This window comes from Xenopus laevis, chromosome 2L (assembly GCF_017654675.1).
Source record: "Xenopus laevis strain J_2021 chromosome 2L, Xenopus_laevis_v10.1, whole genome shotgun sequence".
Lineage (NCBI taxonomy): Eukaryota > Metazoa > Chordata > Amphibia > Anura > Pipidae > Xenopus > Xenopus laevis.
Window position 1 is genome coordinate 179479004 of NC_054373.1, and position 25360 is coordinate 179504363.

At 42.4% G+C, this 25360-nt stretch overlaps 2 protein-coding genes and 1 pseudogene across 3 annotated transcripts in view; 1 reads left to right on the forward strand and 2 right to left on the reverse strand.

Moving 5' to 3' along the window:
• The window catches only part of LOC108707586 (putative N-acetylated-alpha-linked acidic dipeptidase), a 31782-nt gene extending 30883 nt beyond the window's left edge, over positions 1–899 (forward strand). For both annotated transcript variants that reach the window (XM_041582726.1, XM_041582727.1), the window contains exon 19: positions 639–899. In XM_041582726.1, the coding sequence (XP_041438660.1) occupies positions 639–828 (190 nt within the window). In that variant the 3' untranslated portion in view covers positions 829–899. The remainder of the gene's footprint in view (positions 1–638) is intronic.
• Positions 900–11320: 10421 nt separating this feature from the next.
• Positions 11321–14553, reverse strand: LOC121399749 (annotated as a pseudogene).
• A 1150-nt stretch (positions 14554–15703) lies between these two features.
• Positions 15704–21159, reverse strand: LOC108706280 (cyclic nucleotide-gated cation channel alpha-4-like). Its single transcript, XM_041582728.1, has 5 exons — positions 20689–21159; positions 20362–20469; positions 18680–18786; positions 16893–17888; positions 15704–16391 (listed from the first exon to the last, which is right to left on the reverse strand). Exons 1-5 carry the CDS (start codon positions 20787–20789, stop codon positions 16000–16002), a joined length of 1704 nt encoding a protein of 567 aa, XP_041438662.1. The 5' UTR covers positions 20790–21159; the 3' UTR covers positions 15704–15999.
• Positions 21160–25360: the final 4201 nt, after the last annotated feature.

Sequence of the window (25360 nt, forward strand, 5' to 3'; positions counted from 1 at the left end):
GGGCAGATTTATCAAGATTTATCGATTGTCGAATATCAACTTCAAAATTCGACCATCGAATTAAAATACTTTGACTTCAAATATCGAAGTCGAAGGATTTCTCACAGAATTTGACAATTGACTGATCAAAGTAAAATCGAACGATTTGAACGATTTTAGCGTACGATCGAACGATTTTACTTCGATGTGTAAAGACTTAGAAAAATGTACTAGAAGGTCCCCATAGGCTAACATAGCACTTCGGAAGGTTTAATTTGGCGAAGTATTGAAGTCGAAGTTTTTTTAACAATGCAGTACTTCGATTATCGAATATTCGAATATTCTAACGATTTTTACTTTGCATCGAAGTCGAAGTAAATTCGAAGTCGTAGTATCCTATTAGATGGTCAAAAGTATCCAAAAAATTACTTTGACTTTCTAATTTTTTTACTTCGAAAATTCCCTCGAATTCACTTCGACCCTTGATAAATCTGCCCCTAAGTGTTTTGCAAAGTTGTATCATTGAGCGTAAAATAAATCTCACTTTGTCAGTAGAAAACGAGATGAGACAACGAGGGAGCTGTATAAATCAGCAGCTCCAATTAGGCTTTGCCCTATTGGGCCGTTTCAAAATGTCCTCCTTTGTCACAATTCCGCAGGCACATCATATTCGCTCCGAGCAGCCACAACAAGTACGCGGGCGAGTCCTTCCCGGGGATATACGACGCCTTGTTCGACATCGAGAACAAACCGGATGAGATTGCGGCATGGGAGGAAGTCAAGAGACAGATCTCAATCGCTGCCTTTACTGTGCAGGCGGCTGGAGAGACGTTAAAGGAGCCCGCGTAGATACGATATATATATTTTTGCCTGGAAATTGCCAAATTTTTATTAAAATGATTGTACAGGACTGTAAATTATATTTCAATGTGAAAATGCTTTTTATTGCACAAAAATATGTCTTCATGTTAAGGGAAGATCCTGTTTGCGCAGGTGGAAGCTGCCATATTGTATGATTATTTTATGTCCCGCCTACTTTTCACCAGTAGTAGTGCTGGTATAACTGCCCTTGGAATAGGCCCTGTTGTGCCAGCATGGTGACAACTTACATACCAATAAGCTGAGACGCAAATATCTGTGCCAACACTAGGGGGCAGAACTGAAAATTCTAAACTTGAATTTTCACATTTTTTTCATCGTCAAAACTGTCAAATTCGACAAGGGAATTATCCAAACTCGAATCAATTTTTTAAAAAAATTCAATTTGATTTCCGAAATTTATCAAAGTCTGGCCCTTTAAGAATTCCAATTCGGCTATTCGCTGCCTAAAACCTGCCGAATTCATGTATAAGTCAATGGGAGAGGTCCAGAGACCAATTTGAAGATGTTTGCAACCTTCCTGACATTTGAGTTTTTTTCAGAGAAAAACTCGAATTGAATTCGATTTGAGTTTTCGGGTTGGTAAAATTAGCCCGAGTTTTACATATTCAATTTTCGACCCTCTAAGGGGGTTATTTATTAAGGATCGAGTTGTGTTTTTCCGGTTTAAAAAAAAAAAAATTGAATATTTCCCGATTTATTATACTCCGACCCTGGAAATAGCTTGAATCTGAAAATACACCATGGAAAACCTATTGAGATCATGTAGGAGTCAATGGCAGGGGTCCCCTTGAACCATTTGAAGATGTAAATAGCCTCCATGATGAATGAGTTTTTTTTTGGAGGGTTTTGCCCTAAAACCATTTGATCGATTTGAGTTTTTTCCTGCTGAAAACTCGATTAATTAGAGTATTTAGGTTTTCGCAGCATCAAGTTTTTCCATTCCAGTTTTTTAAATAAGAAACCATTCTAGTTTCAGGTCTTTCTAGTTTATTTGAGGTATAAAAAAAACTCTAACATTCGACCTTTGATAAATGCCCTGATACATTACTGGGTCGTTCTAAGAAAAAATGGTGCTGATTATATGAGGCCTCCTAAATAACTGCCATCAAAGATGCAAACTGTCACCCACACCTCACTCCAGCCTATCAGCTCTCTTTAATACATCCCTATGCTCTATGCAGCCAGTCACATACACCGTAAGGTTGTAAATGCAGCCCCTAACGAACTCGTGGCTAGTGAGGGGCGAATTTATTTGCCAGGCGGGAATTTGCGGCGAATTCCCGCCGGCGAATAAATTCGCAAAACCGCTGTGAAAATTCGCCAGCGAAAATTCGCCGGTTTAAAAAAAACGAGACACCGGCGCCGTTTCGTGGGAATTTAGTGATGGGTGGCCCAAATTCGCCCATCACTACTCATGGCTTCACTTTGCAACACATATGGGCGGATTTATCAAGGGTCGACTTTAGAGTTCATGGGAGATTTTTAAACTCCCATAAACCCGAAATTTTACCAAAATTCGACCAACTGCAATTAGAATTTTTCAAACTCGGGTGAATGGGATCAGCCCGCAAACTCGAAACTAATTCTATTCAAACTTTCTCTGAAAAAAACCTTGATTTTCGGGAAGGCTGCAAACAAATCCAAATTGATCCCAGGACGTCCCCCATAGGCTAAAGCTGGCCACAGACGCAAAGATCCGATCGTACGAATCAATGTACGATTTTCCTTTCCCATCTCCTGACCTGCCACTAACCATTTAGATCAAAGTCTTACCATTCCGACCAAATAAAGTCGTTAAAGAACAGATGAGCCGATGTTCTGCCCCTGACAACAATCGTACGATAGACAAAGCTGGTGAGTCTCCCACTGAATATCGTATGATCGGCAATACACGCAGAGATATTACCCGCAGAAATTTTCTAACCTGTCCGATCGACCAAATGACCGATCTCCGCCGGATGAAAAATGTCAGGACTCTCCGCGCACGTTCCGAAGATCTTTGCGTCTATGGGCAGCTTAAAACAGCAATTCGGCAGATTTAAGGTGGCGAATAGTCAAATTCTAATTCTTAAAGGGCCAGTACATGATACATTTTGAAGATCAAATTCGATTTTTTTAAAAACTCAAATCAAATTTTAACTATTCCCTAGTCAAATTTCACTTTAAAAAATGCATAATTTTGTCTCAAAGTAAGTAGGCATACTTTTGGCAGCGATCATTTCTTAGGGAATTTTCTCTAGCGTTACTTTCTTCCTTCAGTGGGTCCATATACTGTAGGTCATATATAGGTCATATATACGTCTTTATTAGAGATGTTGGTGCAAAAGCTTGAAGTGGCCACTTATTATTACACACTCTCTCTGGACTCTCTCTGCACTCTATCTGGATTCTCTCTGGCCTCTCTTTGGACTCTCTTTGAACTCTCTCTGGACTTTCTCTGGACTCTGTCTGGATTTTCTCTGGACTCTCTCTGGTCTCTCTCTGGATTTTAGAAGCTGTGTAGATCCGCGCTCCGCCTAGTAATCCTTTTCAATTTGCATGCATCAATCCTCTCTCAAAGATGTACCAATCATCCCAGGATATCCACTTATAACTGAAAGAGAGGAGAGCATTCAAACGCAGATTAACTGCTTGTGATCATTTATTATTCATGCTGCTTTATAGTCTCTCTGGACTTTCTCTGGACTCTCTCTGGATTTTCTCTGGCCTCTCTTTGGACTCTCTCTGGACTCTCTCTGGATTCTATCTGGTCTCTCTTTGGACCCTCTCTGGTCTCTCTCTGGACTCTCTCTGCACTCTATCTGGATTCTCTCTGGTCTCTCCCTGGACTCTCTCTGGACTCTCTCTGGACTCTCTCTGGACAGCAATAGCAACAGAACCATTTATCGCCAGTGTCTGGGACAAAACTATTGCTGTTAATAGAGACAACCTTAATGCTGTAAACATTTTGGAAAATAAAGTTTGTTTTCTTCTTCTGTGGTGTCTTGTATATAGTTTTAACACTCCTGTTTGACTGTCTGTATTCGCTGCATTTTAGATGGTGACACATATATGTATTGGGTATAAAGCTCTTGCAGGTAATAACCTATATCCTTAGGAAAGGAGGTATTCCCATTGGTCCAGGAGTAGTGTGGGCATTTTCTGGTTCCCTAGCTTATAATAGGGGAGGAGACTTATGGCTCTCTCCCCTGGATCTTAGGGGGCGAAAGGGCTGGAGAGCCTAAATTAAAGGGAGAACTCGGCCCTAGAGAAGCTTAAAGCCCTAAGGTAAAATGGGATTTGTAACTAGATCTAAGGGGGAGATTTATTAAGGTTAGAGTTGTATTTTGGGGGAGATTGTGGATGCACACTAAGGCCAATTTCAAAAAGTTTAAAGCCCTGTCTAAATGATTCAAGTAAATATGCAAGTGCATGTAATTTGAAACAGGGTTTTTGTTACAAAGTTATGATCATAATATTGATAAGCCACCATACCACGTCAAGGTAAAACCCCACATGGTGGTCCCTAACTTATTTATCTTAGTCATTAGTAAAAAAGGAACATTACCTCTCTGTAGTAACAATTCTTTATGTAAACATCTCCTGTGCTTTGGTTTCAAACTCTGTGCTAAATCCTCCCCGCCAACTGCTGAGGCGGCTTTTAAGAGGGAGAGACTGCCTTAAACCAACGCCCATTTTAGAAAAGTAGAAGTCAGGTGTTGTAATTAAAGACAAAGTAGAGTGATATGTGCAGTTGCACAATAGTGGTGTATACATGTGTAAGTGAAATGTGAAGGTGGTGTATGGTAGTGGTAAGGGAAAGTGTATGTGTATTTGGGAGTATGTATGAAAGTAAGCATAGAATGAAAGGGTGTAAAGAGAAATAAAATGAAGGACACAATAAGTGTGTTGTACATAGAGAAGTGTCTAATGGGACGTTGGTTTTTTCTAGATCCTCCCATGCCGCTAGCATCTATGGCTTTTAAGGGAGACAGATTGCACAAACCAAGGCACAACAAGTGAGGGGGACCACCAAAAGTAAAAAGGGGTGGGTATGAGAGTGCAATAACCACATGAGCTTAGCCAAAGCTCCTGGCAAATACAAAACTAGGGGAGATTGTGGATGCACACACTATTGTGCAACTGCACATATCACTCTACTTTGTTTTTAATTACAACACCTGACTTCTACTTTTCTAAAATGGGCGTTGGTTAAGGCAGTCTCTCCCTCTTAAAAGCCGCTCAGCAGTTGGCGGGGGAGGATCTAGCACAGAGTTTGAGAACCAAAGCACAGGAGATGTTTACATAAAGAATTGTTATACAGAGAGGTAATGTACTATTTTTACTATGACTAAAGATAAATAAGTTAGGGACCACCATTGGGGTTTTACCTTGACGTGGTATGGTGGCTTATCAATATTATGATCATAACTTTTGTAACAAAAAAACCCTGTTTCAAATTACATGCACTTGCCATATTTACTTGAATCATTTAGACAGGGCTTTAAACTTTTGAAATTGGCCTTAGGTGTGCATCCACAATCTCCCCTAGTTTTGTATTTGCCAGGAGCTTTGGCTAAGCCTCATGTGGTTATTGCACCCTCATTCTGCCCCTATTTACTTTTGGTGGTCCCCCTCACTTGTTGGTGCGCTTGGTTTGTGCAATCTGTCCTCCCTTAAAAGCCATAGAGCTAGCGGCATGGGAGGATTAGCCGTGAAAAAACCAACGTCCCATTAGACACTTCTCTATGTACCACACACACCTATTGTGTCATTCATTTATTTCTCTTTTACACCCCTTTCCATTCTATGCTTACTTACATACACTACTCCCGAAATACACATACACTTTCCCTTATCACTACCATACACACCTTCACATTTCACTTACACATGTATACACACTATTGTGCAACTGCACATATCACTCTACTTTGTCTTTAATTACAAACACCTGACTTCTACTTTTCTAAAATGGGCGTTGGTTAAGGCAGTCTCTCCCTCTTAAAAGCCGCTCAAGCAGTTGGCGGGGGAGGATCTAGCACAGAGTTGAAACCAAAGCACTGGAGATGTTTACATAAAGAATTGTTACTACAGAGAGGTAATGTACCATTTTTACTATGACTAAAGATAAATAAGTTAGGGACCACCATATGGGGTTTTACCTTGACGTGGTATGGTGGCTTATCAATATTATGATCATAACTTTGTAACAAAAAAACCCTGTTTCAAAATTACATGCACTGGCATATTTACTTGAATCATTTAGACAGGGCTTTAAACTTTTTGAAATTGGCCTTAGGTGTGCATCCACAATCTCCCCTAGAGTTGTATTTTGCAAAAAAAAATTCGAGTTTTCGAATCAAAAATAATTTTTTCGGGTAAAAAAAAAATCAAATTTTTTGAGATTTATTATACCCCGACCCTTAAAACCTATTGAGATAATGCAGCAGTCAGTGGCAGAGGTCCATTGCACCAGAATTGTCGCCAGTGTTAGAATTGTTGCCGGCGTCAGCATTGTCGCTGGCGTCAAAATTCGCAAAAAAAAATCACCGTTTTGCGAATTTCGCAGGAAATTCACAAATGGGAGAAATTCGCCCATCACTAGTCATGTTTTACCTCTGAAACCAAATATGAGAAATAAATTCCCTGCCATGTACTCAACGTGCAGACGACTGTACCCCCAGATCCAGCACAGATACCCCCATATTCAGTGTGTCAGTCAGTAAGAAGCTTTATATGGAGGATTAATGGTTTATTGATGGATGAGACTTGGAATCATTTCTTTTGGGCAGAAAAAGCTGAGAGATGGAAGAACATTTCCGAGGAAGAAGATCGTTGGGTTCAGGACTCGGTGTCTCTGGCTGAGAGTTTCATTGTCTGGGAAATGACTGAATCACTAATGAGTGGAGTCAAAGTGAAACCAGTGATTATTCTTAGGGATCTGCTTATTAACCGTTTAACAACACAAGTACAGAGAGACTCCAGGGTGCAAGTACATCAATTTAGAACAATATCCGTGCAGCACCCACAGTGTTTAACCCCCTTATTCCTTTCTAGTGTCATACGTCTCTTCATTTTCACACTCACTAGAGAAGTCTAATTGGTACTTACTCTGATATAAAGCTCAGATTCCTTCTGGGCTGTTCTCTTTCCCATGGTCCTGACAGAACCTTCCCTTGGATATGTGAATCCGATCTCTCCCCCCCAGTATTTACCCAACTGCAGGGGGATGTCGGCACTTTATAAATAAATATTAATAAGTCAAGTTAGAACCTCCCTATAGAAGAGAGCTGTGAATACTGTGTGTCCCTGCAGAGAGATATAGTTGATGTCATATTTATGCAGGGAGTTGCACATTTCTCCAGTCGTAGTCACAGCGTGTGTCCCAGATATACTGCCCTTGGTACAGTGAACACAAATATATCATCTCCAATAAAATACAAATGTTTTACGCCCCAAATCATTTTCTGTCACTTCTTATGATTCTCTTTTCTCATTTGTTATTATTCTTCCCTTCTCTCGCCTTCATTTTTCCCATTCCAATAAATGATATGGTCATTCCCTCTAATGGACACCAGGTGGCGCTGTATCATTCAGTCACATGCGCCCCATATCCTGTAGTTTGAGCTCAAGCAGCTGGAGATTAAGTAAATGACCCCTTGTACCACTGCACTGCAGGTTCTCCCTTCTTCCTCAGTGAGAGGTTCCCTCCTGTCATACAGGTAATGGTACCAATACTGGGCACACAATATCCAGTGCCCCCCAATCACCATTACCCAAAATTAATTTCTTGTGGTCACTTGACTTTTCCTGCTTATTTGTCCGATTGCTCAGTCTCCTATTCCTGATTAAATTCAGCTTTTCTCGTGTTACAGGGAATCTCCCAGCAGCCCCTGGATATGGCAGTGGAGACCTTTGATGACCAGAACATTGGGTGTAGGAACCGTGTGGACCTTTAGGGAAGAAGTGGGCGAAGTTGTTGGCACAGAGAGACTGAGGGAGACTCATAAGAACATACCTCCCAACTGTCCCGTTTTCAGCGGGACAGTCCCACTTTTGACAGCTCAACCTGCAGTCCCATGTTTGTACTGGAAAGCCCCTCTTTTCTTTGCACTGAACAGCCAGAAAGAGATAAAATTGGCGTGGTCAAACACATTTGTGTCCCTCTTTTTATTTACAAAATATTGGGAGGTTTGTAAGAGTGTGACAGTGGAAAGTGGATGTTATTAAGGCCAGTGCCAGTAATGGGCTGCTCCATAAATCCTACATCATCCCAGTGTCATACCTCCCAACTGTCCCTTTTTCGGAGGGACAGTCCCTCTTTTGACAGCTCAACCCGCAGTCCCTCATTTGTACTGGAAAGTCCCTCTTTTCTCTGCACTGAACAGCCAGAAAAAGAAACAAACTTTCTAACTTAATTGGCTTTTAGCAGAGAGCCCAGAACAGCTAACAGGTGCAAATAAGATACTTTATAACAATTTTGAGACACAAAAACACAGTTTAGATAAGGAGTAATATTTTCAAACTTTCATAACCTGCCAAATTTTGTAAAACAAACATGGTAATTAGGGGGTGTGGCCACAGAAAGGGATGTGGTCAAAATAATTACTGCGCTACGTGCGGAAAAAAAATTTTTGTCCCTCTTTTTACTTCCAAAATGTTGGGAGGTATGCAGTGTGAGAATAAATCATTCCCTCCTGTCCTTCATCTCTATATCACCCTCTGACATTTCTACTACCAGCACCATATGTGACTGTGCCCAGTCTGTGCCCATACATTGCACTGGCCCTGTGCTTGGCACATCTTGTCATACTTTGTGCCACTATACTGTGCAGCCTATACATGTGCTGGATCACAGGTCAGTATCAAACTGCTTGCTGCCCCCCTGTGGCCTCTGGTTGGAATTACACCCCATATTCACCATTACTACCAGCTGCACATGATTAAACACACAGGGGATCTATTGCTGCATCACTGTGAGAGGATCCAACAGCTTCAACTCCCTAATAGCCATCCAGAGAGACTGATGTGTGAATTGTCAATTGTTGTTGCCACTATTTTGTTGTATAAATTTTGGGATGCGTTATTCATGCCACTGTTCTCGTCACCAATAGTTAAATTCAGTTCACATATTTCTACTATTCTTTTCAATAAAGCATTTGAGAGTTACCTGCTGATGAGTTTCTTTAAGATAACTTCACAGGGTGCAGCCCTAGTGAGTTTGAGTGTGTGTGTGAAGAGGTAATGAGAGAGTTGAGTAGCAGGTCAGTAGAGGAGAGTAGTAAGCGATTGGGTGAGTGTATAGAGATGAGTTCAGAGATGTAGGGTGGGGCAGAGTTATGAAGTGCTTTGAATGTCAGGGTCATTAATTTGAATTTTATTCTGAAAGGTAGCAGAAGCCCGTGTAGGAATTGGCAGAGTGGCGAGGCAGAGGAGGAGCGGTTGCTGAGGTGTATGAGCCTCAATGCAGTGTTCATTATGGACTGGAGAGGTGACAGTCTCTGGAGGGGAAGGCCAATTAAAAGAGAGTTACAGTAGTCTAGACGACATATCACGAGAGAGTGAATAAGAATTTTGGCCGCATCTTGGGTGACAAATGATGGTATTTTGGTTATGTTCCTTAGGTGGAAGTGACATGATTTAATAAGTGACTGGATGTGAGGAGTGAATGACAGGGCAGAATCTAGGATAACCCCAAGGTGGGGGTCTGGGAAGATAGGGTGATAGTGGAATTGTTAGTTATGATGGATACTTCTGAGATGTTATGGGTGTTAGTTGGAGGAAACAGAAACACTTCCATTTTAGAGAGGTCTAATTTAAGGTAGCGTTGCGACATTAAAGTAGAGATAGCGGACAGGCAGGAGGAGACCTGAGTTAGGAGTTCTGGGTAGAGATCAGGAGAGGAGAGATAGATCTGAGTGTCATCAGCATAGAGTTGGTAGTGGAAACCATACGAGTTGATTTGTTTGCCGATGGAGGAAGTATAGAGGGAGAATAATAAGGGGCCCAGGAAAGAACCTTGAGGAACCCCAACAGAAAGAGGACGGGGAGAGATGCTACTCCATTGTCGGAGACACTGAAGGAACAATTAGTGAGGTAAGAAGAGAACCAGGACAGGGCCGTGTCATGAAGGACAAGAAGAAGAGAGTTAAAGGTGGAGAAAAGGGAGAAAAGGAAAATGCTGGTGTTATAGGACAGCAGGGTTGTTAAGTTTACTAACGATGGATGTGATGGATGGGGTGTTAGATGAAAGAAAGTAAGGAAGCCAGGCAGCAAAGTCAATCGAGGAGGTGGATATTTGACAACAATGCAAATTGAAATAGGAGAAAAGAGCCTAATGCAGTGAGACTCAAATGAGGAGAATTATAAGGAAGGAACAAGTGGAAGAATTTTAAAAGTACAGCGGGAGAGGTCTGTTTTCAGGCCTGGGAGTATGAGTAAGGTGTAGCACCCATAGGACAGGGCAGCAGGTGAGGCAGAGTCAGTAGGAGAGAGACAGGTGCCAGTGAGTGCGAGTAGGTTGAAGGAATTTGCAATGAAATGGTCGTGTATAGCGGTGAGTTTGTTGCAAACGGATCTGGCATTCCAGAGAGCACAGGAAAGATTTACTGGGTTTTGGGTATAGGAATAAGAGTTCTGTACTGTTGGAATTTGCACTGAAGAGAAGGAGCCCAAGATATAACTGGGATGGAGTAGGGACCAGGGTTGTGGGAAATGTCCCCGGCTGCAGCAATAGAAAGCAAATATTAGCAGTTGTGATTAGGACTAATCTTTTTTTAATCTTGTTAAAAGGGGACAGGAGGGGAGTAGCCTACATGTCTCTACCTGCCCACCCCCTCATGACTACTGGATTACTGAACTCAGGGGGGTCAAATGTCTTTGTTCTTAACTGAAGGAGAAAAGAAGACAGTGTGTAAATATATGGCTGATTGCACCCCACTTTTGCACCCTGTCTATGTGAGAATGATGGTTCAGTCCAAGAATATTATAAACTACTGGGCACATGTCAGCACATGAAATGGATGTTGCTGGTATTATACAATATGAGGAGGATGATGATGATCTGTCTGAGGGGGATTTCTGCCTAAGCGACTGCCAGAAAATAACTAATTTAATAACATATTCGTTAAATTTCCACAATGCACCAATATCCAGTCCACCAATCAGAGCTTAGGATCACTCAAGTTAGGAAATGAAAGCAAAGATCTGATTTGCTGTTGTGGATGAATCCACTTGTACAATTAACCCCTGTGTTTATTCACTTCTATTCTAAATGGATTACAGGCAGGAGGACCAGAAAGTAGAGCAGATAAGAAAGCAGGTAAGTATTACAGACTTCCAAGCAATACTGCAATAAGGATCCATGAGGGTTAGAAAGAGGGAAAGTTTCAGTGGGGCACCTCTATGTCATTGCAATCCCCAATAAATAATAATCCCATATCAATCAGTCCCACAGGCCAGCAGCCATATTTGTATTCTATATCCCATCAGCCTCTGTATCACCTGGTGTCTCATTTTCCAATAGGCTTATTTCCCACTCCAGCTGTCTGCCAGCCAGTTTGGTCTGTAAGGAGTCAAAGTTGGATTCCAACCTCCCAACCTTCATCTCCAGCACCTGCTCTTTGACCGCCAGCTCATCAGCCAACTTCTCATCCAACTTATTCATCTTGAGTAGAATTTCCCGTCCCTTTTCCTCCAAGATGGACTTCGCATCAGGATACACGGTCAGTGCATCTCTCAAGTCCTCCTTGGACAGACAGAAGAGGTCAGAGTAACCAATGCTCTTTATATTGGCTGTTCTGCGGTTTCCGGAGGTGTTACCTGAGCAGAGAATCAGAAGGGCACAGGTGAGACAGAATTTATTTATGGACACAAAGAGAGAGGGTGGTTCAAGGAGGCACATATGAGATAAATTAAAACTAAAATAAAAAACTTTATACACGTATAAAAAGGCACAAGTGAAACAGAATGCAACCTTTATGGACTTATAGAGAGGCATAGATGAGGTACTTTGCAAGCCTGACACTCCCACATTTATGGAGGTGCGACCAGCAACAGGTGGAGTATTGTGTTACAAACTTGTCTATCAAACAATGAATTTGAGCTACTGCTGCATCCCAACACTATCATGGTTCTCAGCGAAACCTTCACCCCCTGTGTCAGGGGCATTCAATCTTTTAGGGGAGCAGTGTGAGCAGGAGTTGCACAATACCATCAGCACCTGCCTGGTTTACAACTTAGGTTTGTGCAGTTACTGATTGTTGCATTTTCCTGCTGAGCCGCTGGAGACCTTTGGAGCTTTATAAATACTGTAAGTGTGAGGAGCTAAGGTTGTCCATTCTCACTAGCCAAATTATCTCTCACCACTGAAGAGTGCTCCACTTATATTAACCTGCTAACTAGTCTACACACAGCAGATGCCCATGTCCCAAGGTGTCCCAGAGTTTCAAGGACTGTACAACTAGGAGGATAATAGTGGCATCCTGGATAGACTTTAGGGTCAATGCTAAATCCCAGATCTAGTTTTCTTTCAACACTATTTTATGTGTGTTACCTGGTGGGCTTGGCCAAATGTTCCTCTGGCTTAGGAAATCCACTCACCTCTAATGTTCAGGATACTGATCTCTCCAAAGTAGTTTCCTTCCCCAAGCACAGCAAACTGCGTCACCCCATCATCTGCCACCACAGCCAACTTGCCTTCCTTAATAATGTACATCTCCCTCCCCATGTCCCCCTTTTTGCACACTTACTCCCCCGGGCTGTAGACCTGAGGCTTCAGTTTTAACACAATTTCCTCCAGGAGACTCTTCTCACAGTTCTGGATAAGTTTATATAAAGAAGCTGCTGTGTAGCCTGGGGCAGCCATTCAAGCACAGGATACACAGTAGATAACAGATAAGTACTACTATAGTTTATATAAAGAAGCTGCTGTGTAGCCTGGGGCAGCCATTCAAGCACAGGATACACAGTAGATAACAGATAAGTACTACTATAGTTTATATAAACAAGCTGCTGTGTAGCTATGGTGGCAGCCATTCAAGCACAGGATACACAGTAGATAACAGATAGGTACTACTATAGTTTATATAAACAAGCTGTTGTGTAGCCATGGGGGCAGCCATTCAAGCACAGGATATACAGTAGATAACAGATAAGTACTACTATAGTTTATATAAACAAGCTGCTGTGTAGCCTTGGGGACAGCCATTCAAGCACAGGATACACAGTAGATAACAGATAAGTACTACTATAGTTTATATAAAGAAGCTGCTGTGTAGCCATGGTGGCAGCCATTCAAGCACAGGATACACAGTAGATAACAGATAAGTACCACTATAGTTTATATAAACAAGCTGCTGTGTAGCCATGGGGGCAGCCATTCAAGCACAGGATACACAGTAGATAACAGATAAGTACTACTATAGTTTATATAAAGAAGCTGCTGTGTAGCCATGGGGGCATCCATTCAAGCACAGGATACACAGTAGATAACAGATAAGTACTACTATAGTTTATATAAACAAGCTGCTGTGTAGCTATGGTGGCAGCCACTCAAGCACAGGATACACAGTAGATAACAGATAAGTACTACTATAGTTTATATAAACAAGCTGTTGTGTAGCCATGGGGGCAGCCATTCAAGCACAGGATATACAGTAGATAACAGATAAGTACTACTATAGTTTATATAAACAAGCTGCTGTGTAGCCTTGGGGGACAGCCATTCAAGCACAGGATACACGTAGATAACAGATAAGTACTACTATAGTTTATATAAAGAAGCTGCTGTGTAGCCATGGTGGCAGCCATTCAAGCACAGGATACACAGTAGATAACAGATAAGTACTACTATAGTTTATATAAACAAGCTGCTGTGTAGCCATGGGGGCAGCCATTCAAAGCTCAGGCTATATGGCAGATACAAGATGCACTCTATAGAATGCCATTGTATTCCATTAAAGAGCATCTGTTATCTGCTAAGTAGCCTGTGTCTTTTCTCCTTTTTTATCTTGAATGACTGCCCCCATGGCTATATTAGCCTATTTACATAAGATATAGAAGTCTTTCTGAAACAAACACATAACTTTTACCAATGTATAGCAATGGTACATATTTTTAATTATTTTAAACACTTTTATTTTTTGGTGTAACTGTTCCTTTAAGAAAGATATACATACGCTGGAGAGAGTGCAGAGACTAAGTGCAACTAAACATGGGAAAACATTTTTCAAAAAGCATCAGTTAATAGTGCTACTCCAGCAGACTTCTGCACTGAAATCCATTTCTCAAAAGAGCAAACAGATTTTTTTATATTCAATTTTGAAATCTGACATGGGGCTAGACATTTTGTCAGTTTCACAGCTGCCCCCAGTCATGTGACTTGTGCCTGCACTTTAGGATGGAACTACTTTCCGGCAGGCTGTTATCTTTCTAACTTAATGTAACTGAAGGAGTCTCAGTGGGACTTGGCTGTCACTGTTGAGTGCTGTTCTTATATCTACCAGGCAGCTGTTATCTTGTGTTAGGGAGCTGTTATCTGGTTACCTTCCCACTGTTCTTTTGTTAGGCTGCTGGGGGGAAAAAGGGAGGGGGTGATATCACTCCAACTTGCAGTACAGCAGTAAAGAGTGACTGAAGTTTTTTTCCATTTCATGGATTTCTCCGAGAAATATTTTAAAGACCATCACCAACCTGATCATTGAGTCTCATTTACTGCTGTGGTCAATTTGAAAATAGATCACTAAAACCCACAACATTTTCATGCAGCCTTTAGTAGTGACTGAGAAGTTCAAGTACCAGTTATATTTACTGTAAATGGAAGTTAATGCTATAAAATGAGTGGACATGCAAATATGAGGGATATGACTGTATGTAGAGCAGCAGGCGGCCTTTCATTAGCTGCCAATTAGTCTTGCGCTGCTCTTGAAAGCTTAGACATGGGCTCTTGGAGAATGAAACACATAGGGCCACTGGATGTGGTGAACTTTTAATTCAAATTAAACTCATTTAATCAATGAAACATTTAATTAATTTGTTTAAATTAACGGTTTAAGGCATTTCAGTGTTGGAAGGCCTACGGCACCCCCCAATAATAGGGGTATAGTGTATACACAGTGTATAACATGGAAACACCTTGTGTGATCCAGACATTAATAAGTAAGTGAACTTTTCAATGTAATTTTCAATTAATACATTTAAATTTGTTCTTTGCAGGCCATGTGGAATCCTTGAGTGCCTGGAAGCCCCCTGGTGTATTACTGTGCGTAACCCTAATTTAGCTGGAACTCCAGTATTAGTTCAGCAAACACAGAGCACTGGTTACATTGCACCCACTCTCTTATCTGCATCTTCACATAAGTTTGTGGAGTGTTGCTGAATTACTCCTCTCAGATGCACAAACAGGATTTTGGACAACCAGATAAATATTTATTAAGCAAGTGTTCACATAGTACCCAGGTATCAATATAAAGTAGTATTGTCCCAGTGATATTCATTCAAACCCTTTAGTGGACCTGGATCTCCTCAAGTGGAACCTCCAGGGAAATCCTCTAACCTGATTCCATATCCACTACGATCCCTACACGAACAGGCAGTATCACCTGGGAGAGACACCTCCAATCTATCCGCCTACGTTGGAGCACAGAACTGCTCTTTTTAGCTCAAACTATCTTGTACTCCTAGAGCATAATAATGTAGAATCTGGTGCCTAAACAAGTTTTGGAGAGAAAAATTAGCATTAACCATTGGTAAAATGGGATCAGCTCTGCGCTAGCTAATAACAATGATAATCAGAAACCTAACCATAACTGTTTCCCTTTAAGAGGGAGGAGCTTGTATGGCTCAGCTCAGGACCAGGAAATAGAGCAATTAGGCAGGGACAGAAAACAAGTAAGTACTGCAGGCAGCAGCGTATTGTTTATCCCATTAAAGATTTCTATTGGGACTGATAACGTCAAAAAACCTTTATGTCCCTAATTGTGCATATTAATGTCTATAGAATAAAGTGTTAGTGCTGCAGTTCAAACTACCCAACAATACTGCAATAAGGTTCTGTGAGGAATGACCATGTCTCTGAAATCTCCAGAATACAATAACATATTCATTATTGATGTCCCATATCAGTCAGTCCCACAGACAAGCAGCCATATTTGTACCCTATTTCCCATCAGCCTCCGTCTCCCCTGGTGCCTCCTCTTCCCATAGGCTTATTTCCCACTCCAGCTGTCTAATCCTTTGGGTCATCTTAACTGCACTGGATTCCAGTTCTGCCAGCAGACGAGCCAGTTTGGTCTGTAAGGAGTCCAAGTTGGATTCCAACCGACCAACCTTCATCTCCAGCTCCTGCTCTTTGGCCGCCAGCTCATCAGCCAACTTCTCATCCAACTTGTTCATTTTGAGTAAAATTTCCCGTCCCTTTTCCTCCAAGATGGACTTCGCATCAGGATACACGGTCAGTGCATCTCTCAAGTCCTCCTTGGACAGACAGAAGAGGTCAGAGTAACCAATGCTCTTTATATTAGCTGTTCTGCGGTTCCCAGAGGTGTTACCTGAGTAGAGAACCAGAGAGGCACAGGTTAGACATAATAACATTTGATAGAACATCAGAGAGGCATATGTAAGACAGAATATCATTTATGGACCCTTGGAGAGTAGGTGCCACAGAGAGGTACAGGTGACACCGGATACAAACTCAAAAGACTTCTAGAGAGGCACAAGTAAGGCAGGATATACCGTACCTGTGGTCACTAGCTAAAGTACTGCACCTCTCACATATTTACTACCCTGCTAACTAATCTACACACAGTGGATGTCCATGTGCCCAGATGTTCCAGAGGCCTGTACAAGTGAGCGGACAAAGTGGCATCTTGGACCGCCTTTAGGGCCAAGGCTTATTTACTGATCATTTTTCTATCAATAATGTAGCAGCAGGACAGTATGTTTTATACATATAACCTGGTGGAATTGGCTGAATATTGGACCAAAAGAGTGGCTTATTCTCAAGTGTCTAAATGTCTCTGTTTCAGAAGATCCAGTCCTGTCTGACTCACCTCTAATGTTCAGGATACTGATCTCTCCAAAGTAGTTTCCTGCCCCAAGCACAGCAAACTGCGTCACCCCATCATCTGCCACCACAGCCAACTTGCCTTCCTTAATAATGTACATCTCCCTCCCAATGTCCCCCTTTTTGCACACGTACTCCCCCGGGCTGTAGACTTGTGGCTTCAGTTTTAGCACAAGTTCTTCCAGGAGACTCTTTTCACAGTTCTGGAAAATCTGGACCTTGCTGAGAATTGGCAAATGAACACTCACTGCTACTTCCACCCTCAGCTTCTCTGGCAGGTTCTGCAAAATCTGGTTCTCGTTGGTCAATTTCTTGTAGATCTGGAGATGCTGGTGCCAAGCAATGACCTTCTTCTTTACACTACTGTTGACTTTGTACATTTTCAGATACAGTTTGACGTTGTCATAATTCGGGTAGAAGGCTTCATCGGCGCTGTTCATGTTGGAAACGACTGAAGTCATGCTTCCCATTATGGTAGCAAATACCAGGACAGCGATGAGGAAGTCCACCACCATAAAGAGCCACTCTTCCTGTTGCACTGGGGGAGGAATGTCTCCAACGGTGGTGAGGATCAGAGTAGAAAAATAAAAGCTGTACAGGTACTGCCGACCCAAACGTCCAAAATCAGGGTCAGAAATATTAGGGTGAACCCAATCATCTTTACCAAACCCAATAAAGTTGGAAAGGGCAAAATAGACACAGCTGTTCCAGTGGATAACGACAAAGATATAGGCCACGAGCTTGCAGATCCGGAATGCATTGGGGTAGGGAATTCTGGTTTCTGTGCGGTCAAAGGATTCAAAGAGCCGGTGGAAGCGCAGAAATCGATTGATACGAACCGCAGGGGTGTGGATACCCAGTTTAAAGTAGAGGAAGTCTGTGGGCAACACAGAGAGCAAATCCCAACGGAATCTGGATGAGAACAGGTAGTGCCTGGCAATCATATGACGATCAGTGACCAATATTCCCTCCTCCAAAAATCCTATTGGGGAGTCACAGAGAAATAAAACTTGTTACTACTCTGGATCTGAGAAACAGTCATATGGCAGGGTCAGTTACCCTTTATCTATAGGGCTCATTAACACATATAAATCTGCTGAAGAGACAAGACTAGGGTTGCCACATTTTCGCTTGCTCAACACCAGGCAGGGAGTTGGGTGAGTGACGTCGGGAAGTGGGGTGGGTGACGTTGGGGCTGGTGATGTTGAGGACAGGTGACATCTGGGTGGGGCTATAATGTGGTGATCAGCAAATTGCTGATCGCCATTCCATTAACATCAATGTCCTGTCCAGATTTCCTCATTTGGAAATCGTCACAGGCAGTTTTCACCCGGACGGCTCTTCCAAAAACCAGGCTGTCCAGGTGAAAACGAGACAGGGGACAATCCTAGACATGAAAGCTGAACTGAGGCAGAGTCATGAAAACTATAATGCTTAAATAATAATTGCTTAAAGGGAAACTAAGCCCATTTTTAATAAATCGCCTATGCACTGGTTATAATAACTTCCACATGGGAAAATCTGGATGGACTTTGGTTTGGACCCTCTAAATACAGATGTGACTCCCAGCACAATATCAGGTGGAGAAGAATTTGAATATAATCCAACCGCAGTATAAATGATCTGACCCTGGTTAAAAGGTAAGTTAAAAGCATCATATGTGGGAAATTCTGTCGCAAATACAACATACTGGCATTTTATTATCTTGGAGAATTCTCATATAAACAGGAATGTAATACAGATCTGCCCAGTCCAGTGGCGCCCCCTGCTGACCTGTGTGGAAGTTGGCGATTATGTCCATCACATACAGAACATCACTCAGATAGTCCAGGCTCAGCCAGACAGCCAGGTACTGGGACTGTAACTCTGGGAAACAAGACCTGGGTAGAGGAAACATCAGTTATTATGTGAGTGAAGCTGCATACAATCTTCTCTAGGTTCCCTAGAATCAGTTCTTAACTAGGGGTGCATCCTGCTCCTATTGGTGTAATGATGTCAGGTGGCTTCCCTCTAGTGGGATAGAAAGAATTGGATAGTCTTTAGTATTTTCTTCATGGAGGAGGGCGAGTGGTGTGAGGATTCTGGGGCAGGGAAGGCACCAGTGAAGGGAGGTTCCTAGTCAAGACGAACGAGGACTGGTTATGGAAAGGGCCCATATGTACTTGCTCCAGGAGCATAAGATAATCAGAGGGTATCAGAGCAGCTGAAAGATTTACCCAAGTGAGCAGAGGGTTAGTAACCTGGGTGTGTTCCACCAGGACCCAAGTATTAGTGGAGAATTCCTTTGATTTCCCCTTGTTACTGTAACTAATAGCTCTGTAGCTCTTGGTGGGACAGGCAGTTTTATCAAGGGACTGGTCCAAACATAGTGACATATTTATCCCTACAAATTGACCCCCATGAAATGATAATGCAGTTTGCATTAGTACCATGGGTGTTAAATGTGTGCCATCTGTTCCCCAAAGTCCCCTATAAATTGTAATACACTTGTTTATAACCACTGGTACCCAGACGATTGTGTGAGTGAATCAGTGTGATCTCTCCTCCTACATACAGTGGGGTCCATCCAGTAACACAACTAGGGAACTGAGGGGCCCCATGGACCAACACTTGCAGGCCCCCCACAACCAACACCCTTGCACCCCTTCCAAGTACTAGATGTAAAAGTGCATGGGAAATTCTTAAATTGGGATCTCTGACCATGGATGGACACCAAGGGGGGCGGGGGTATGGGCCTTAAAATGGTTGCAGGGTCTGCACCCACTATTATACCACCCGGTGCAACCTCCGTAATACTTGAGCGTGTAAATTGGAGGCATTTATACCTTCTCAAGGCTTAAAGGGTAAGTTCACCTTTGAGTTAACTGTCAGAGAGTTGTAGATGTATCTAAGCTAAGCAAAGTTGCAGTTGGTTTTTACTTTTCATGTTTTTACTTATTTGTCCTCCTCCTCTGACTCCCTGCAACCTCTTTGATTGCTGATTTACAGTGACAATGGCAACTTGAAAGATCATCAAAGCTGTGTTTGTACCAGCAATCTCTCATTCTAACCACAGTCTGGTTGCTAGGGAGAGTGATCCTTGCAACCCGCATGGCAAATGACAAGCTGTAGAGATGTTAAATACAATAAAAATCTCTAACCCACTAATCTGAGTGTTGCCAGTTAGAGTGATGCCTCTTTCACAAGAGTAAAAAACTGAAATCAGAGCAGTTAAATATTAAGGATACATCTGCCAATTCCAACCCAATGTGTGTGGCACCTCCTGACCCAACCTGCTTGGCAGAAGGAAAGTTTAACCCCTTGTTGTGGGCTCTGTGGTACAATATATACAGTATGATTCGTCTCTAGTTATCAGTAGATATATCCACTGTATATGGCACACTATTATGGGCAGAGGGCTAAGGGTAGGCTCAGTGGGCTCAACTTTGGGCAACAGACTATAACTGATTGCTTACCTGCAGATGATGATGACCCAGTTGTAAGTGACTGGAAAGACCATGATGTTGAGCCAACAGTAGTACCAATTCCCTGAAGGATCCAAGATGAATGAGCGCTTCTTAGTGCTGAGAGAGTCAAAGGGGGGAAAACCAGTTATTTGGTTTGGAGATGGAGCCTACTCTTGGGATCTCAGTCCTGTTGCTGCTTCTTCTGCACCAAAACCCCCAACACTTCTAATAGCTGTCAGTTGCAAGTTGATGCTGGGATTTGTAGCTCAGCAATAACTAGGAAGTAACAGATGGAAATATTCCCTACTCACACCTCCCTGTGCATCCCCTACATACCTGGGATTATCCGCGTTCTCTAGGGGTTGGCTCCAGGCTTTAATCTCCTCTTCCTTCATCCTCTCCACACGGTGGGACATCATCTGTGTCAGGTTGTTCATGGCTGAAAAATGACCCAGAGCACCTGTGCTCTCTCCTCTCAGGGTTAATGTGCAGAATTACACTGAGCCCTTTAACCAGGATGCATGCACTTCTCCAAACCCCTTATCTGGGATTCTGCCCCCAAAAATCTAAAATAGTCTCCTCAGCAATATTCTCCTGAACCTCTTATGTGGGATGCTGAAAACTATACCAGGGATACAATACAATGCTGTGCTTAACTCTACCTGTGATACTGACCCTCCCTGACCCCCTTTAGCTTCAGTTCTATCTGCCCACCCAGCACCTTCCTGAACCCCTCCCTGGGAATTAGTCACTCAATCACTCCCCGAACCCTATCCCTATGATGCTGAACCTCCAGCCCTATCCTTGTACCTGAGACAGGGAGTTTCTGTGCCAGGCGGGGGAGGGGCAGTGGCTCGGAGTGAAGGTGAGTCTTAGCAACATTGCTCTGAGCTGCACCCATGGGAGTCACTGTCACACCTGAGCCCAGAGCTGCATGGCTAATGGCTTATAACTCCAGCTAATAGCGGCACATTGATCTACTCCCTGCCCGTAATCCTGCTACAGATGGGGGTCCCTGGGGGTGAGAGTTACAGGTGATTATCCCACTGGTTTGTAGAGTAGAGAAGCCCCCGCTGCTCATATTTGGTGCCCCCAGGTACAGTATCAGTTGAGATCTGTCCATAAAAGTCATACTTTTGCTGAAATAATTCCTCATCCAGTTTAGCCCTGATACAACCTACTGGGGCTCAGTTACTAATAGAGGCAGTGGTACAACCCCAATACCCCACATATCCAAGTAGCACTGGGACACAATACAGAACCAGTGTTTTACCCCAGTCTGGAGCCAAACATTCTCTCTCTGCACAAACAGACTCATTTGGGGGTACAAATTGCTAATTCTGAGTCATTGCAGACAGGGGGGCCTGACCTCAGTTTGGGGGGTAAATCTATAGGAACCAGCAAGAGTTACATCCTTTAAGCCCCAGGACCCCATTAAAGTACCACTGGGCACAGAGAAGATATCTCCATAATGGGCCCCTGGAAATGGGATCCCCCATCTTCCAGATACACGTGCTCTGGCCTGGATTTGTAGATAGGCCACAAAGTCCTGGGGAGTTGCAACATTCTAGGGGTGACATGCCACCCAGCCGCATCCTAATGTGCACTGGGGATGAAGGGGTGGGGGAGGGTTTGTGCACAGAGGCAGACGGGCAGGTGCTAAGACCATGCGACCTTGGGGCATCGCCAGGCCCGGACTGGCAATCTATGGGTTCTGGCAAATGCCAGAGGGGCTGCTATAAGGTCCCATAGAAAGTCAGTATTTAGTGGGCAGGTGGGAGCTGTTTGGGCCTCTATGTGGGCTGAGTGGGCCTCTGTGTACCTGAAATGCCAGGGCCTATTTTAATTCTCAGTCCAGACCTGGGCATCGCTGAGCGAAATGCGGCCCTCCATGTGCTGGAATATTCTCCCTGGCCTGGTGCTAGGGTTATGTGTATAGAAAACGGATCCGCACACACACTGGTTAATACATTCACGTTTCGGGGGGGAACACCCACCCTTCATCAGGGTGGGTGAAACGTTGAATGTTTGGTGGCTGTAGCCGGTAAAAATTATGGTTGATCCCAATGTTATTAATAGGGAATAAAGAATAAATATATAGGAAGGTCAGTGATATGATCCCAATGTTATTAATAGGGAATAAAGATAAATATATAGGAAGGCCAGTGATATGATCCCAATGTTATTAATAGGGAATAAAGATAAATATATAGGAAGGTCAGTGATATGATCCCAATGTTATTAATAGGGAATAAAGAATAAATATATAGGAAGGCCAGTGATATGATCCCAATGTTATTAATAGGGAATAAAGATAAATATATAGGAAGGCCAGTGAACCCAATGTTATTAAAAGGGAATAAAGATAAATATATAGGAAGGTCAGTGATCCCAATGTTATTAATAGGGAATAAAGATAAATATATAGGAAGGTCAGTGATCCCAATGTTATTAATAGGGAATAGATATAAATATATAGGAAGGCCAGTGATATGATCCCAATGTTATTAATAGGGAATAAAGATAAATATATAGGAAGGTCAGTGATATGATCACAATGTTATTAATAGGGAATAAAGATAAATATATAGGAAGGTCAGTGATATGATCCCAATGTTATTAATAGGGAATAAAGATAAATATATAGGAAGGTCAGTGATATGTAGGGATGTAGCGAACGTCGGAAAAAATGTTCGCGAACATGTTCGCGAACTTCCGGACAAAAATGCGAACGGTTCGCGAACGTCGCGAACCCCATAGATTTCAATGGGAAGGCGAATTTTAAAAGCTAGAAAAGACATTTCTGGCCAGAAAAATGATTTTAAAGTTGTTTAAAGGGTGCAACGACCTGGACAGTGGCATGCCAGAGGGGGATCAAGGGCAAAATGTTTCTGAAAAATACATTGTTGACACAGCGCTGCGTTTTGTGCTGTAAAGGGCAGAAATCACACTACGTCACTCAGGTGATGTTTCTGGACACGGAATGTGAAAAAGCTCACACAGCTAGGTGGCACTTGGTTAAAGACTGGGCAAACAATGCCTGCAAGGGCAACGTATACAGTAGTGGATACGGAATATATTATTGCTGCTGTAAAAACATCACTCAGGTGATGATTACGGACACGGAATTATTATTGTTATTTAGACAGAATGTGAAAAAGCTCACACAGCTAGGTGGCACTTGCATACCTCCCAACTGTCCCTCTTTTGACCACTCAACCCCCTGTCCCTCTTTTGTACTGGAAAGTCCCTCTTTTCTCTGCACTGAACAGCCAGAAAAAAAACAGTTTCTAACTTAATTGGCTTTTGGCAGAGAGCTCAGAACAGCTAACAGGTGCAAATAAGATACTTTGTAACAATTTTGACTCTGGTTGGTGCTGGTGGTGGTGAACTACTAGGAGGAGCAGCACACCAGTCCCTCTTTTCTCTGCACTGAACAGCCAGAAAAAAACCAGTTTCTAACTTAATTAACTTTTGGCAGAGAGCTCAGAACAGCTAACAGGTGCAAATAAGATACTTTGTAACAATTTTGACTCTGGTTGGTGCTGGTAGTGGTGAACTACTAGGAGGAGCAGCACACCAGTCCCACTCCCAAACACAGCTAGACTAATAGCACTGGGCTCTTATAGTAGCAAAGTAAAAAAAGAAAAAAGAAAATAAAAGCAGTCCTTACAAGGACTATTGGGTTATTACAGCAGTCAGCAGATGAGATCAGAAGCAGTGCCCACAGCAGCTACATACAGAGCACTGCAGTAGAAGGTAGATTACTAGCCAGCAAAGCTAACTAACCTAAACTCACTGTCCCTCAAATCCCTGCAGAGTTCTGTCCCTACAATACAGAGCAGTATCAAGTAGATTACTAGCCAGCAAAGTTACTATCAACTGTTCCTCAAATCACTAACCAGCTCTCTCCCTACACTAGCTCTTCCAAGCACACACAGGCAGAATGAAAAAACGCTGCAGGGCTTCAGTTTATATATGGAAGGGGAGTGGTCCAGGGGGTGTGGGGGTGGTCCAGGAGGGAGAGCTTCCTGATTGGCTGCCATGTATCTGCTGGTCTGGGGTGAGAGGGCAAAAATAAGCGCCAGCTAAGGCGAACCCAAATTGGCGAACGTTGCGCGACGTTCGCGAACATTCGGCGGACGCGAACGGCCGATGTTCGCACGAATTAGTTTGCGGGCGAACAGTCCGCGACATCCCTAGTGATATGATCCCAATGTTATTAATAGGGAATAAAGATAAATATATAGGAAGGTCAGTGAAATAATCCCAATGTTATTAATAGGGAATAAAGATAAATATATAGGAAGGTCAGTGATATGATCCCAATGTTATTAATAGGGAATAAAGATAAAAATATAAGAAGGCCAGTGAAATGATCCCAATGTTCATAATAGGGAATAAAGATAAATATATAGGAAGGTCAGTGATCCCAATGTTATTAATAGGGAATAAAGATAAATATATAGGAAGGTCAGTGATCCCAATGTTATTAATAGGGAATAAAGATAAATATATAGGAAGGCCAGTGATATGATCCCAATGTTATTAATAGGGAATAAAGATAAATATATAGGAAGGTCAGTGAAATGATCCCAATGTTATTAATAGGGAATAAAGATAAATATATAGGAAGGTCAGTGATCCCAATGTTATTAATAGGGAATTAAGATAAATATATAGGAAGGCCAGTGATCCCAATGTTATTAATAGGGAATAAAGATAAATATATAGGAAGGCCAGTGATATGATCCCAATATTATTAATAGGGAATAAAGATAAAAATATAAGAAGGCCAGTGAAATGATCCCAATGTTAATAATAGGGAATAAAGATAAATATATAGGAAGGTCAGTGATATGATCCCAATATCATTAATAGGGAATAAAGATAAATATATAGGAAGGCCTGTGATATGATCCCAATGTTATTAATAGGGAATAAAGATATATATGCCTATGATATGTCTTATTACATCTCTGTCAGGTACGATCACATTCTACACCCG

Bases quoted from the DNA above. Each gene is read 5' to 3' on its own strand.
- LOC108706280 (XM_041582728.1), bottom strand. From the start codon at position 20,789: ATGAACAACCTGACACAGATGATGTCCCACCGTGTGGAGAGGATGAAG. The intron at 18,787-20,361 runs GTAAGCAATCAG...TCCTCTACCCAG, and splicing joins TGGGTCATCATCATCTGCAG to GTCTTGTTTCCCAGAGTTAC. The intron at 17,889-18,679 runs GTCAGCAGGGGG...ACTCCCCAATAG, and splicing joins AATCGCCAACTTCCACACAG to GATTTTTGGAGGAGGGAATA.